The 17,203-nt window shown below is 33.2% G+C and overlaps 1 protein-coding gene across 2 annotated transcripts in view; it reads left to right on the top strand.

Moving 5' to 3' along the window:
• LOC123877670 (huntingtin) overlaps positions 1-12,923 on the top strand; it is a 46,421-nt gene extending 33,498 nt beyond the window's left edge. The window contains exons 40-43 of one of the 2 annotated variants that reach the window (XM_045924517.1): positions 903-1,041; positions 1,214-1,355; positions 2,089-2,408; positions 3,393-4,278. In XM_045924517.1, coding sequence (XP_045780473.1) covers positions 903-1,041; positions 1,214-1,355; positions 2,089-2,408; positions 3,393-3,809 — 1,018 coding nt within the window. In that variant the 3' untranslated portion in view covers positions 3,810-4,278. Of the gene's footprint in view, positions 1-902; positions 1,042-1,213; positions 1,356-2,088; positions 2,409-3,392; positions 4,279-10,891; positions 10,902-12,909 lie in introns of those variants that run through there. The other variant, XM_045924516.1, reaches the window with a different exon arrangement.
• The last annotated feature ends 4,280 nt before the right edge of the window (positions 12,924-17,203 follow it).

Below are 17,203 nucleotides of genomic sequence, written 5' to 3'. Positions count from 1 at the left end.
GAGGAGGTTCTCAATTCGTCGGAATCTTTTTTTTTAATAAGTGGCAATGCGCAGGTCATGTCTGTCAAAGAACTGACCGCCGATGAGGCAGACGTGTTCTGGAGTTAAGACCGCGTACCGGTAAGCACAGTGTGGGCGACCTCCAGCCCGCTGGACCGATGACCTGAAGAAGGTGGCGAGGAGCGGGTGGATGAGGAAAGTGGAGGGCCGTGTTTGGTGGTGCGCTCTTGGAAAGGCCTATTTCCAGCAGTGGACGCATACAGGCTGATGAAATGGAATGGAATTTTTAATAAGCCACACCGATGTACCTGCGCAGAAATCTTATTTTTGGATGGTGCGAAAATGTCTCGGCCAATCATAGCGCGCGTCCGTCCGCTATTGGTTTTTGCCTACGTGCCATGTTTTGTATATGCAAATTATAGCGAAACATCAGGAGTCAATATTGTTCTTGTGTTTGGAATCTTAACGTCAAGCAATAAGGTCTATATTTCATTGGTGTACATTCCGTTACAACAGGAGTCTCTTTTGTCCTTGTATTTGAAATCTTAACTTTGACCAATAAGGACTTGGTTTTCGTAGGCGTTAGGTTGTGCTTTTCTGCGCAAACTAATTTCGCCGATGCGACTTTATCACATCACGGGTGAAAGTTTGTGTGTATGAATGTGCGTATGTGTGTATGTTTGTTACTCTTTCACGTAAAAACTACTGAACGGATTTGCCTGAAATTCTAAATGGAGATAGATTATACCCTGGATTAACACAAAGACTTTTTATCCCGGAAAATCAAAGAGTTCCTGCGGAATTTTGAAAAACTTAAATCTACGCGCACGAAGTCGTGGGTGTCAGCTAGTTATACCATATTACTCGTTAATCTGAAGACGTTAGTTTACTTTTTCTTTCAGACTTTCCTTGCACGAGCAAAGTTTATATTGGGCGGTTTTGTTCACTTTGGTTGAACTTGGACACCCAGACCTGATGAACATCGCCGTAGATTTTGTGCTGGCCAACCCCAGGCATTATTGTGCCGATTTAGTTGTGAAGGTAATTTTGATTGATTTTTATTTCCCTTAAAAAGTTTATTACTTGATTTTTGGTTTAATGACATATTGTATTGTCGTTGTTTCGTAGTTTATCTGCTCTAAACTAGTCTAACAAATAAATTATTATTATTTTGATAAGTAAATCTGAGGTTTTCTAAAATCTTACATTTTAGGGTATAACGTCGGTTTTACGTCAACAAGTATTACCAAAAGATCTGAAGAATATTATAATCGAGAAGTTACTGGATATAGAGAATATGAAGAAGTATTCTGAGAATCATGCTGTGCAGATTTTGATGGTGCATCTGTTTTCAGGTAAGGAAATTTATTTGAAACATCTTAAATGGTTGCCAATCTAAAGATAGTGAGGTCAGTTTAGAAAGAGATTCAAAATGTCTGAATAGGCTCAGTTCTGGCCCAAAAGGCTATAGCCACAGAATATTTCATAGAACCTTCCAAATAGTCCGCAAAGATTTTTAATTACAAAAAAGTAAAAAGATAGTTAAAAATAACAATTGGCGACTCTTACAAAGATGCAATAAAGTGCAATTTTCATCGTACAGTGCTGGGGCCTAAAATTTAATAAACGCCTCTCTCTCTAAAATTAACTCATTTTGTATGGCTCACCTTTTCCAGCGTTCTTGTGTGTCCGCATTTTAGTAATCATGAATCAATGACCGTACCCTCGTACAAGATAAACCTAGCACTAATACGTAGAACATTGCAAGTTAGTGATTTAATAAATTAATTTTTTCGTGAACACACTTTATTTTTGTGATGTAACCATTTTTTTTTTATGATGTAAGCACAAATTCACGGCTTTTGGATTTTATCCTTTTTGTTATGCTATGAGACCAGCTAGCTATAACTGCCAAATTTCATGATTCTAGGTCAACGGGAAAAACCCTATAGGTTTTCTTGACAGACACGACGGACAGACGGACAACAAAGCGATCCTATAAAAAGGGTTCCTTTTTCCTTATGAGGTACGGAACCCAAAAAATCAAGTTTTGGTGTATCTGTATTGACGCAAATTTTTTTTTTACAGCCGACAACAGATTAATAAGTCCAAAACTAGAATCGGACGTTTCAAACATGGACCCAGATGTTCTGATGAACTCTATGGAAAGGATAACTCTTCTATACAAAATACTACGTCAATGCAGACAGAAGGAAAACAAAATTATCATAGCATCAGCGTTAAAATACTTCTTGAGGGAGACATTACCCCCCGCAGCGACGTTGAGTAGAGTCGTTATAGAGTATTTGGAGTGTTGTAAGGAGACGGAGAGGAAAAGGATGGCGATATTGAGCGAAAGGGACAGGTGGATTGATTGTTCGGTGCTGAATGCTGAAATTGTTTTTGAGGTAAGTTAATTGGTCAAATTACCTCAAGGAAGCAAGGCATTGTTTTTGCTGTTAGTTAATTTGTCAAATAAATTGTCGAATTACCTCAAGCTAGGAAAAAATTGTTTTGACTGGGATCTTTAAGCAAGGTCGTATACGTAAATAAGCGATTAATTTCAAGTCAACGAAGGATAAATCCTGTCGTAGAGGCGATGGCCGTTGGAGCTGGAAAGTCCTTGAGTGGAGATCGCGTTTAAGCAAGCGTAGTCTGGGACGCCCTCCAGCACGATGGACCGACGATATAAAGCGCTAGCGGGAAGTGGCTGAATGAGGAAGGCTGAGGACCGGGTGTGGTGGCGCTCTATAGGGAAGGCCTATGTCCAACAGTGGACGTCCACAGGCTGATGATGATGATGAAAGATAAAACATAGAAGCATACTGTACGCTCTATTATAGCTTAACAACTACAGTGGTGGACGGTGCATATATCATACTCAACCGCACGCGTCTTCGATTGTAATTTCATGTCTGTTACTTCGACCAATCACGGCAGCTGCCGTGACGCATGAAGCACAATACAAAGCATTCGTAAGTCTGTTGCGATTAACGTTAATTTAATTGGTTAAAGTTAACTTTTTAATTCACGCCTGACAATAATTGTTAGAAAAGCGTTTTTTATGTTTTGTACGATGTTTTTTTTTATCGCTGGGGAATGCATTTACGCATCCCTCCCCGGAAGCCAGTCAGCCAGCCGTAGACCAACCAACCAGCCAGCCAGCCAGCTGGGGGAGGGTATGTGGAACTCACCGGCCGAGAGGCGACCGGAATACCCACTAAACCCCAGCGGCGCCCTTGCGCGTCGCGTGGTGACTGGGTCACGGGAACACTGAAGCAATCAACCGCGACCCAGCCAGCGACATCCCCCGAGGCGGATCCTCCTTCGGGGACCCACTCGCGAGGTCCCCTATGTACGATGTGCGTTAACTCTGTACTTTTTCTTTCAAGGTATTCGAAACGTCAGTCACGCAAGACCAGCTGCCAGTACTCAGCGGATGGATATTCGAGGCACTCTGCCATTTGTTATCCGGCATATCCTCCAAACTACTACCATATTGCCTTTTAACATTACTCGTTTCAGCCAGCTCAAACCAGTTTATAAGATCGATAAACCCTTTATCATTCCACATTTTTAGAGTAGGTCTCCACAAAAGTCGAGAGAATTACGAAAATTCCCAAAATTGGGGAGTTTTTACCGATTTTGTTGAAAAAACTACGGGAAATATGTCCTTTTCCGATCGTAGATTGCTGTGTATCGTGGCATTACATTCTAATTTTAGTGCGAACCAATTGGAAAGACTGAAGGAACTTTCTGAAGGGAATGATTGTCTTGATGATTTGATGCAATGTTTGATGGTTGTTTAGGTTAGTAAGAGTTTAGAAAGGCTGTTTAAAAGATTTGTTCCGCATTGAAGTCTAGTAAGACTGAAGGAACTTGGTGAAATAAATGAGGGGATTTCTTGACATGATGCTATATGGCAGTTTAGGTTTTCAAAGAATTTCTAAAGGTTGTTTAAGACATAACAAGGCTTCATAAATTATGTTGCCTCAGTACTTTAATAATATAATGTGTTCGATATTGAAACATAGATAGATAGATTGAAGAAACTTTATGAAGGGAACGAGTTATTTGTACGAAGTTCAACATACTAAGTTTTTTATATTATGGAAGGCTTCGTATATTGATTAGAATTTCAATACGATTATAATGCGTAAAAATTTGTCTCAAATGTCATGTCAAAAGTACGGGTTTAACAGGGCTCTCTCCGTTACTTACTCTATACAATCGTAGTGTACTCCGTACAATACCCAATTTCATTTGAATATTAAGCAACCAAAGTCCATGAAAGTTTGCAGACATATTCTAGAAACTAATATCTGTGCCTGTGGTGTTTTAGATTTTTCTAAAAATATGTAGTTTTAAAATTACAGGGGCTCAAAGATTTGTATGTAAATTTTTAAGACCGCGTAACTTTGAAATCGAATATTTTAACGGAAATCTGGAAAACCATAGGCATAGAAGTAGTGTTGAATTGGGGATCCTGTATCAAAATCCATGGGGATTTTGGATCACTCTCGCTAACGCTCGTTCGCTACGCTCACCGTGATACAAAATCCCCATGAATTTTGATACAGGATCCCCAATGTAGGCTACTGTCCACAACAACACATTAAATAAATGGAGTATTCCTAAATCCAAGCAACAATTAATCACTATCAACAGTGAGACAAAATCCTCAATGACTAGTTATTGCGGATCCTATATCATACGCCCGCACCGCACAGTGGATGATATAATACGATGAGTTCGACGAGACTGCGGCATTCATAAGAAATGCGAACGAGCCCATATGCATGATAATTTTACGTCTAAAAGTTTGCTCTCGCATAGTTAACCATTTGATTTGTTGCGCTCAAATTATTTTTGTATATTGATCGTGTTTCTGCTTGATCCGGCATTGCTGTATTCATTAGTATGAATTTCGATCGATTGATTCGAGGCTTGCGCATACTTATAATAGGTTGGATAAAGGTAGACTCTTTAAATGTTTATAGCTCATCAGAAATATATTCGTATTACATTAACGATTGCTTTTCCACATATCGGACATAACATTTTATCCAACGATAAAGCACATTTAGTACACGTTATAGCATGACCACATGGTATATAACACGCAGCTACTTCTTCTACAAGACAAATTTTGCAGCAAAGTGTTTCTTTAATATTTTCAACACATAATATGTTTCTGTCTGCAAAAGAACTTATTATATTGTTATTTACAAATTGTTCAGATACTTTTGATGCACCACAAACATCTTTGCTATCACTTTGTAGGTATGTTTCACCCTTCACAAGTAAAACATAGGGACAGGACGGAAACCAGCGTGCGTGCTCCGACCATGGATGATCTTCGATGCCCCAGTCTTTGAGCCTGCCATCACAAAAGTAACAAATCACGCGATCACTATCTCCTGTATAAAAAAAACCAGCATCAGCCATTTCTTGAGGTTTTTGATTTAAATCTTGAGGCCAGGTATCAAAACTTCGCAATCTTGCGATTTGAGTTGCATAGCGAGGATATTTAGGATATATTAACTCCATTCTGATCTACAAACAATGAATTTTGGATAAAGATTTATTAGTAAAAATATATTATAGCAGATTTCTAGTAAGGTGTGCAAGCTTATCATACATTATTATTTATCGAAAATTAATTCTTTAATGATGAATTTAGACACATTTCCCGCTATTTAAATATATTTCGATTGTTATAAATACTTTGATAAATAGAGATTAATGGACGAAAAAAATACGTACAATGCGTACTAATATAATAAATTCACTGATGCCCCCACGACTTCATCTGCATGGATTTAGGTTTTTAAATCCTGCGGGAACTCTATGATTTTCCGAGATAAAAAGTTGTCTATATCTCTCCAGTTCTTTTACTATACCCACGAAAAATCATGTCGATTCGTTGCTCCGTTGCGACGTGATTGAAGGACGAACCAATAAACAAACAAACAGACACACTTTAGCATTTATAATAAGTATGATTAGTGATGCAAAAAGGCGTCTGTCTAAACTAAAGACTAACGGCTGAATCTTGCCGAAATTTGATACACAGACAATTCACATCTTGGAGACGGATCCAGGATATTTTTTGACGTCGAAAATTAAAGGATTTCCACTCAAGTTTTAAATCAAATTCGCAAGGAAGAAGATTGAAGCATCAAATAGGAGCAAATATTATTAGACCTTTCACAAATTTTATACCTACCTATGGAAAGTAGTAAAATGTATAACCTTTTAACATTTTAACTATCGCGAGTCCGACGCATACCATTCCTTTTACGGTTAGATCTCAATTCACTGCGTAACTATAAACAACAGCGTCTTCCATGCTTCAAAATCGAACACCTATAGCTGATGCGGCAATAATTTATACGTAAGACAGTGTTCATACGAATGTATAAATCTAGTCTGATTACTTTCGCAAATATAAGTTTTATGTTGTGATGATTTAGTGTTTAAAGTTACATGCGCAAATGTTTAAATCTAATTTATTTCAATCCATTTCGTTTATTATGAAAGAGGTTTTAGAATTCGAGCGTATAAATAGGTCGATCCTAAGCGTCACCATTCCTTTCTTTCCGAGTTTTGGATACGACGACAACAACAGTCGAAATAAAGTATGTAAGTATTTTTATTTTATATGTTTATTTTTGAATTAAGCAACTAGGTACCTATTGAATTTTTATTTGGAGTTTTCATGTTGATAGTTACTTAAATTGTTTTTCAGGGCCTCTTCATCTTTCATCAATCCATTTGACGAAGACGAAGACCCCATCGCTTTGGTGCAGCCCCCATCAACATCGAAGTCTCTTAAGAAGAAACGTGAGGTGAAGCGGAAGAAGACGATCAAGAAAAAGGAGGTGACTTCTTCTGCTCCGAAGAATCCGTTCGAATCGAGCGGATCGGAATCTGAACCCGAAACGTCTCCAAATACACCTACGAGTCCATCTGTTAAGCGGAGGAGGTTTATTACCGAATCTGAGGTGAGTTGTCTTATTTATATTTTATTGGATTAAAGCTTTTAAAAGACTTCCCAATAAGAATGTTGTTAGGCAATTGGTCTGTATATAAATTTATGAATATAGTTTGTTAAAGTTATTATTTTGTTAGGGATCATATCCGAAGGGTACCAGTGGGATCCTATTACTAAGCTACCGCTGTCCGCCCGGACGTCTGTCTGTCAGCGGGCTTTATCTCATGAACCATAATAGGTAGAGAGTTGAAATTATCGCAGATGATACTAAATTGAATATTTTTCAATTTCAGGATGAATCTACTAGCAAGCCAGTGCGCGCTGCGAAATTGAGAAGTTTTCTCAGTCGGCGCGTTGCGTCGGGGTATACATCCCAATCAGACCCATCGAAGAAAGGCAGCTACTACTTCGAGCTGCGCGTCTACAACTCTGAAGAAGTGGAGAAACTCGCGAACAATGAGCGTTGGAAGCATGCCATCTGCACACTAAAACTTGCAACTGATTTAAATTCGGTGGTATGGAAGTCCCTCACCAAATTAATTGATGATAGTAAGGCTGAACTAAAAAATATTCAGCCCATTTTATACCCTGCAAATGAAAATAATTTCTAAGATAAATTTTGTAAATTAAATTTTGTAAATCTTAGAAATTATTTTCATAAATAAATTCAAAAAATATTTCATCTGCAACATATTGTATATAATAAGTATGACAATTAAATTACTATCTTTATGTTTGTACCTGTAAATATTTTTTAACGTGTTTTTTTTACAGAAATTACAAAGCCTAAACCATACAAAGCCTAGACCATACAAAGCCTAGATCATACAAAGCCTAGACCATACAAAACCTAGACCATACAAAGCCTAGACCATATGAAACTAGAAATATAAAAACTAGAACCATATGAAACTAGAACCATATAAAATTAAATTAACGTGTTTTTTTTACAGAAATTACAAAGCCTAAACCATACAAAGCCTAGACCATACAAAGCCTAGATCATACAAAGCCTAGACCATACAAAGCCTAGACCATATGAAACTAGAAACATAAAAACTAGAACCATATGAAACTAGAACCATATAAAATTAAATAAAAATGTCTAAATGTTCATATCGAAAGATTTGAAGTTGGGATATTAATAACGTGATACTTACAGCCCTTATACTCTTACTAAGTCTGCACATTGTCTGAAAATAACTAGATTACTTTATTTTAATACAGTCATCTCATAACTATCCAAAATTTAAAATCTAGAACTGAGAAACTAGAACCATACAAACTAGATACTTGACATGTTTGAATGTTGATATCGAAACATCGCATTACTTCCATTCTATTAATAACTGTTTACTGTTTATTAGCCAATAGCTTGATTTATTATTTAGCTGTATTTCCTTACCGATTTTTTATACGCAGAATATTAAAACCAGAACTGAGAAACTAGATACTAAATAGATAAACAAGATAAGCAATTCTATGAAATTGAAAATGTTTTTCTGCAAAGAGTGTAACCTTTATGTTAAAACATCTATATCGTCACATAACAGAACAAATACTCATAAATCTAATAGTTTATTTCAATCTAGATATGAGAATGTGCAAATTATAAAAACGGCTTTTAGAAACAGAATAATCAGTTACAAAGTAAATCCGACCTCTACAACTTTAGTTCCAGAGAGTTTTTTTTCACAAATATTTAAAACCACACGCGAGATCATAAATATATCTCTAAAGAAACACACTGCCATTAAAGTAAATTTCGAGTTATTTGTTTCGTATATTTTACCAAAAAATTTTGAAAAGTCTATTAAATCTTTCAGTACTAAATATGGTATTATAGTCCAAAGTACTGATATTGATAATTTTTTATTACAATGTGCTCAAAAGTTAACTTGCAAATGCGCAGAATTCGAACAGTCAGAATCTGGTTGGACAATTGATTCTATCAGTCATTTGGAGATAAATATTAATAAATATAATCCTCTGAAAGGTGGATCATATTTGGCATTACCATCACATATAAGAAATACAAAATCATGTCTAAATATTCATAATTTCGATGATTGTTGCTTTTTATGGTGCATTGCTGCTAAAATGTATCCTACAAAACTTAATTCCAATAGAGTTTCATCATATCCTCATTATTCATTGCTTTTTGACATAAGAAATATGACATTTCCTCCGGGAATTGAAGATATTAAAACCTTTGAGAAGAACAATCCAACTATTAGTGTAAATGTTTATGGGTTAGAAGCCAATAATACAGTTACAGGTCCTTTGTATGTGACTTTAGCTCGAAACCTTACCCATGTTAATTTATTATATATTACTAAAAATGACAAAGCCCATTACTGTTTGATTAAAGACTTTGGCCGACTTGTGCGAAGGCAATTAACAAAACACAAGTCTAAAATATTTTTATGTGATGAATGTTTTTTATATTTCGCAAATGAACAAAAACTACACAATCACGATTGTGCTAAAAGACAAACTGTACTTCCAGAAGATGGTAGTAAGTTGCATTTTTCAAACTATGAGAGAACTCAAAGAATTCCTATCGTGATATATGGCGATTTTGAGAGCTTGCTTTGTAAATATTCAAACGAAAATAAATCTCTTTATACTGAAGATATACAAACACATGAACCATCTTGTTTCGCTTATTACATATGTTGCCATTCTAAACCTGAGCTTAATGACTTTGTAAGCTATCGCGGACCAAACTGTGGTAAAAAATTTGTTGAAAGCATTACGCGAGATGTAAAAAGATTGCACGGTATTTTAAATACAAATAATCCAATGTTTCCTCTTACTACCGAAGAGTTGACTTCATATAATGAAGCAAAAATTTGCTGCATCTGTAAAACAATGTTTAAAAAATATGATATAATAGTAAAGGATCATGACCATTTTACAGGTAAATACCGAGGCCCTGCTCACAACACTTGTAACATAAATGCAAAAAAATGTACGTTTATACCGATCATTTTTCATAACTTGAGTGGTTATGATTGCCACTTATTTATTAAAGAATTATCAGAAATTACCGGAAAAACGAGCTTGATACCAAAATCTAAAGAAAAATATATATCATTCACAAAATTTTTACCTATTGATAAAACAAATGCTGCTCAACTGAAGTTTATCGATTCATTTAATTTTTTGAGTTCGGGTTTGGATAAACTGGCAAAGAGTCTTCATCCGAATGATTTTCAGCATATGCGTGTATTTATTAAGGATGAACACTTATTAAATTTGGCCTGTAAAAAGGGTGTCTATTGTTATGATTATATGGATGCATGGGAGAAATATAATGAAACAAAGTTACCAAAACATTCGATTTTTTTTAATAAACTCACAGGTGAAAATATTTCCATTGAGGATTACGAACACGCTTTAAAAATATGGAAAACTTTTGGTATAAAAAACTTAGGAGAGTATACAGATTTATACTTACAATGCGATGTCTTATTACTATGCGACGTTTTTGAAAAGTTCAGAAATATGAGTTTAGACTATTATAATTTAGACCCCTGCTATTATGTATCATCTCCATCTTTAAGTTGGGACGCAATGTTGTTATATACTAAAGTTGAGCTTGATTTGATTTCTGATGTGGATATGTATCAGATGTTAGAAAAAGGTATTCGAGGTGGTTTAGCCCAGTGTTCATTGAGATATGCTGAAGCAAACAATAAATATTTACCATCCTACAATAAAAATGAGTCAAGTACGTACTTAATTTATTTAGACTGTGTCAACCTTTACGGTTTTGCTATGATGCAAAAAATGCCAATGCGTGACTTTAAATTTTTAAATGAAAATGAAATTAAAAATTTTGATGTAAGGAACATTTCTAAAAAAAGTCAGTGTGGATATATTCTCGAGGTAGATTTATGTTATCCGGATAATATTCATGATGCTCATTCAGACCTACCATTTGCTGCGGAAAAATATTCTCCTGCTCAAAATCAAAGCAAAAAATTGGTGGCAAATTTATATAATAAACATCGTTTTGTTATTCATTATATGCACTTGCAAGAATGCTTAAAGAATGGTTTATTGCTTTTAAAAATATACAGAGTGCTATCTTTTTATCAGGACAACTTTTTAGAGCCTTATATTTTTTTAAACACAAGTCTCAGACAAAATGCCAAGTCTGATTTTGAGAAAGACTTTTTTAAAAAGCAGAATAATTCTATTTTTGGAAAAACGATAGAAAACAAAAGGAAGCAGGTTGACGTAAAACTAGTAAACGTTTGGAGAGATACTACAAATAATACTAATAAATTGAATGGAGCGGAAAAATATATTAGTGCACCACATTTTCACAGTTTATCAATTTTTTCTGAAAACTTAGTAGCTATTCAATTGAAAAAAACAAAAATTGTCTTAGATCGACCAATATATATTGGATTCACGATTCTTGAACTGTCGAAAACGCATTTGTATCATTTTCATTATTCGGTCATAAAAAGAATCTATGGAAATAATGTTCAGTTATGTTATACGGATACTGATAGTTTACTATATCTTGTAAAAACTGATGATTTTTATGAAGATATGAAAGATAACATTCATTATTTTGATACTAGCAATTTTGAAGATGATAATATTTTTAATATGCCGAAAGCTAATATGAAAATACCTGGATATTTTAAAGACGAAATGGGAGGAGAAATCATTTCTAAATTTGTTGGTTTACGCGCAAAATTATATTGTTTACTTTCTGAGAAAAAAACTATCAGTAAAGCAAAGGGTATCACGAAGCCTGTGACAAAAAAATTAAACTTTGAGAAATATAAGAAAGCCTTATTTTGCAATGAAAATATAAGAGATGATATGTTTGTCATACGATCAAAAAATCATCAGGTTTTTACTCAGAAAATTAATAAATTAGTATTAAATAGTGATGATAATAAAAGGCAAATAATGGAAAATGATTTTAAAACTTTGCCTTGGGGGCATTACAGCACGATTCTTTAGTAAAAATATTATGCTAAGTACCTATGTATTTTACAAATTTTTATGTGTCTAATTTTAATATTAGTTTTAATGGTAATTTAGCATTTAATAAATTTGATTAAGTTTACCACAGTGTTTTATTTCAAATAAAATCACAACATATTTTATATTCCCTTTATTAATTCAACCAATTATTTACATTACTTCATAAACTTAGTACTTAACATAAGATTAACGTATTATAAAAACTTACTACTTAATGGAAAATATTCGGACTACAACTTACTTGCATGATATGAAAATATAAAATATACTTTATACTTTAATTAGAACTCATTTATGCTTTTTATTTTTACAATCGCAAAATAACAATAAAATAATATTAAATTTAACTATTCAGGCACACTTAGCTTTTGTATAATCCTATTAATTAAATCTTCTGTAGCATCCATCATATTGTCATAATTATCACTCACTATGTACTGTACACTCAAATTAGTCTTTGCACTGTTCTCCTGTTCTTTACTATCAATTTCAAGTATTTCAATTTTTATAATGTGGCTTCCCTTTGCTTTATTTTTCCGTATAACAAAAGATGAATCTGGAGCTGGTGAAATCACATGATCTATTTTTGGAAGCTTCTTTTTTAAAGACAATTTATTTTTCTTTTTTATGGTTTTCAAACTGGTGTTATTTTCAAGTGTTTCATTATTTTTTTGCTCACGTAAAGCTTTCAATCTATTCTCTTCTTCTCTTTCTAAAATAGCATCCAAGTCTTGAGCTCCATAAAATGGATTATTCATACTTGTGTTTCTTTCGTCATCCGTGAAATAAAAGTCCGACATGATGCTGTAACAAAATACAAAATTTTATAAATATAACAATAAAACAACATTTATAAAAATATCAATAAACAAATTCTAAAATAGAAAAGAATACAGTCAAAATATTATATAAGTAATTTTTTTCACTAACCAGAAGCGAGTGAGTTCCTTGCGTGAGAAGATCTGGGAATGAAAATTGTTTAGTAACAAATCTATGGAGTCAAGTTTTCAAAACAATTGTATATACTTGTATGACATTCGTCCGCATTATGCAATCTCTAGCGACATGTTAGAACCTGTTTAGTATTAAGTTCTTACGAATTTCAATTTCATACTATTATCACAAGGTTTAAATTAAAATGTATACCTACATTTTAATATAATCATCGACAAATAATAGTGCGCTAGACAAGTGCGAAGTGAAACACGAATGTGATACCTACAAGCAATACCTTAAAATTTAAATCAACTAGCAATAATATGAAGTTATTTAATAAGTTGCATTTTTAAAATTATCATCAATCAGTAATATGAAGTTGATAAAACAGGCTGAATCATTAAAAATAAATTATATAGATGTTGAAACACCACCACTATGCTTTAGCCGACATAGTAAACTTCTACCAAACATAATTCGATGCATAATTTGCGGACCCTCCAACTGTGGGAAAACAAATATTATGATAAACTTATTATTGCACGAAAATGGACTTAAATTCCAAAATGTTTATATTTACTCAAAGTCCACTTTTCAATCTAAATATTGTTTCCTACAAAAAGTTTTTCAAAATACTCCAGATGTTAAATTTATTATGTTCAAAAATAGTGAAGAAGTTATTTCGCCAACTGAAGCCTTAAGAAATTCTATTTTCATTTTTGACGACGTGACTTGTGAAAATCAAGTTAATATTCGAAATTATTTTTCGATGGGCAGACACAAACAAATTGATTGCTTTTACTTGACCCAAACATATTCAAAAATTCCTAAGCAATTAATACGTGACAATGTTAACTTTTTAATTATTTTCAAGCAAGATGATATAAACTTAAAACATATATATAAGGAACATGTTAATTCTGATATGAGCTGGCATGTCTTTAAACAATTGTGTGCAAGTATTTGGAAAGATCCGTTTATGTTTTTATCAATCAACAAAGATTGCGAACTAAATAACGGTCGGTACAGAAAAACATTTGACATATTCGTGAAATTCGACTAACAATTTTACAATTATATACCACATACGAGACACAAATTTAGTCAGTCAAATGAGAGCACTGGTAAGAATACCTACCCATATTTAATTTAAAAATGGAAGCCGTTGTAAAGAAACAATTAATTAAATCAATTGAAACCATCAAAAAGAAAGCAAAACAAATGCGTGAAGAAGAAGATGATTTAGAACTAAAAAGGCGCAAACTTTTTAAATCCATAACGGATCCATTAGAATCCATAGTATTGCAAAAAAAAGAAAATAAAAACAATAGTCACCATGATTTACCAGATACATGTTCACCTTCAACTTCTGATAAAATTAAAAACATAGAAAATGATGATAAAAATTATGTAACACCAAAACCAATAACTTCTACCCAAAATTTTGAAGAAATCGAAGAATTCTATACTCCATCTCCAACGCCTGAAAAAAGCAATGAAATCTATAATTTGAATGTACCTTTTGGTGTACGTAATGAAAATAGTAATTTAATGATTGGAAATACAAAAGTAACATTTTCAGATGGTGATGCTCATAGCAAAAATATGATGGCTAAAATAGGAAATAGATCCTATGAAGTAACCCCAGGTTTGGCAGAATTATTATTTCAGAGTAAACCAGATGTAAAGATTGTATCTGATCAAGATAAATTAGTATATAAAGATATTTTATGCAATACTAGTGCACATAGGAGAGATTATAACCCTACGAATCAGATTAAAGGCGATAAAGGGACAAAATATACTAAAATTGTGAAACCTCTCTTTACTGATAGTGAATTAAAAGAAAAAAAACAAGGTGGTTTTATGCCAACTCTTAAAACTTTGAAAAAAAATACAGATTTCATATACTGGGATGATCCGAATGAGTTAGTAGATAGATTGAAAATTTTAATTGCTTCAAAAGATGCTGGCAACACTAGTCATGACAATGAGATTATATCAATAATTGAAGAACTTAAAGAAGCTGGTATAATAAAATAAGTATATAAAAATAAAACCTGGTTACATTTTTGCTTAGTTCTATAAACACTGTTGAACATGAATGTCAACAAGTTTGGTCATCATGTACACAAGAAACTGAAAATGGATAGCTCTGCCTTAGAAAATATCTTTGATGCTCAACATAAAATCATCAAACATGTTGGTACACCCATTGACCCAAACGACTGTGCTACTAAACTATATGTTGACAAATTCTTAGATGGGCTCTATATACGATTAAAAACAGTAGAGGAAACATTGTTGCAGTTAAAATCAGAAATAAATAGTCTAAAAAGGAATATAGAAGGTGTAAGTCGTAAATTCAAAAAATGAGCAAAGATAGTGTAGTAAATGAAATACATAAAAATGTTAGGAAAAATTTTCCTCGAAGACATGTTATACTTAAAGACATTGATGATGTATGGCAGGCCGATTTAGTTGATATGCAATCATTCTCAAAAGATAATTCACAATATAAATATATTTTAACAGTCATCGATGCTTTTTCAAAGTATGCATGGGCATATCCGCTTAAACTTAAAAATAAAGAAACTGTGACTGAAGCATTTAGTAAGTTACTAGAAAAAGGTCGTGTTCCCAAAAATCTACAAACTGATTTAGGAACAGAATTTTATAATAGTTGTTTCAAAAAATTATTACAAAAATACGGTATAAATCATTATTCCACTTATTCCACTAAAAAGGCGTCAATAGTAGAAAGATTTATAAGAACGTTGAAAACTAAAATGTACAAGCAATTTAGCTTGCAAGGGAATTACAAATGGAATGATGGAACCCTCGAGCACATCATGAAAAAATATAACTCCACATTTCACAGAACAATTGGTACAGCTCCAGATAAAGTTAATGAAAAGAATAAACAAAATATACTAAAAAGATACAGAATACTACAATTATCAGCACCATCGCAGAAACGTTCAAAATTCAAAATTGGAGATTATGTAAGAATAAGCAAATACAAAGGAACTTTTGACAAAGGATATACTCCCAACTGGTCAACTGAAATTTTTAATATAGCTCAAGTTCAAAACACTCATCCAATTACTTACCTTCTAAAAGATGCAAGACAGCGACCTATTTTAGGATCATTCTATACTGAAGAATTACAAAAAACAAAACATCCTGATATATATCTTATTGAAAAGGTTTTAAAAACAAAAGGAAATAAATTATATGTCAAATGGTTAGGTCTGCCGCCTAGTGAAAACAGTTGGATAGATAAACTAAATCTTTTATAAACACATTTTATGTTAACAACTTTCAGTCTCTTATTATCTACGATACTGAGCAGAGTTCTCTTTTATTAAAAATGGAGAAACAACCATCCAAGCGTAAAATGACTTTGAGAAGAAAATCTAACAATTTGAAAACAAGTAATTCTGGTGCTGGTTTTAAGAAAAGCTTTAAGGATATTGTATCTCGCGCGAAAAAACATATCCATAAATTGAAACCTAAATGCAAAAAAGCTGCAATCGAATTAGCTCTTGCTGCTGCTAAGGAATTAGCAGCGACATCTTCAGTTAATGTACCGCGTATAATACCCATACCAAAGACAGGTGGGGTTTTGCCACTAGTCCCCATATTTGCAGGATTGTCTGCCGCGGGCAGCTTAGCGGGTGGTACTGCTAGTATAGTGAAAGCAGTCAATGCTATTAATTTAATGAAAAAAAAATTTCAAGAACTAAAGAGACATAACGAGAAGATGGAAACATTGTGTATCGGAAAAGGATTATTTATAAAGCCCTATGGTAATGGTTTGGGAATATACACAGCAAAGGAAAAAAACTGATTCGGCGGCTACCTAATCGTGCTCTAAGTAACTTGGATATTCTAAAAATTTCAAAAAATATTCCTTATTTCAGAGGTGTATTTATGAGAAATGAACTTCCAAAATATCCTTTTAAAAAAGAGTGTGGTATCATCAACTTAGATAGCTCTCAAAATCCTGGAACTCATTGGGTAGCCTATGCAAAAATAAATAATTACATTGAATACTTTGATAGTTATGGTAATTTGAAACCGCCTAAAGAATTTGTAAAATATGTGGGAGCGAATATTAATTATAATTATGACAATTATCAAGGATCTAATTCTTATAACTGTGGCCATCTATGTATCAAATTTCTTATTAATTTTTGGAATAAAAATTGAAAATAAATAGATGATACAAAAATATGTAAGCTCATTTAA

This window comes from Maniola jurtina, chromosome 24, assembly GCF_905333055.1.
Source record: "Maniola jurtina chromosome 24, ilManJurt1.1, whole genome shotgun sequence".
Classification (NCBI taxonomy): domain Eukaryota; kingdom Metazoa; phylum Arthropoda; class Insecta; order Lepidoptera; family Nymphalidae; genus Maniola; species Maniola jurtina.
Note: the sequence above shows the minus strand (reverse complement) of the source record. Positions and strands in the feature narration are given on the sequence as shown.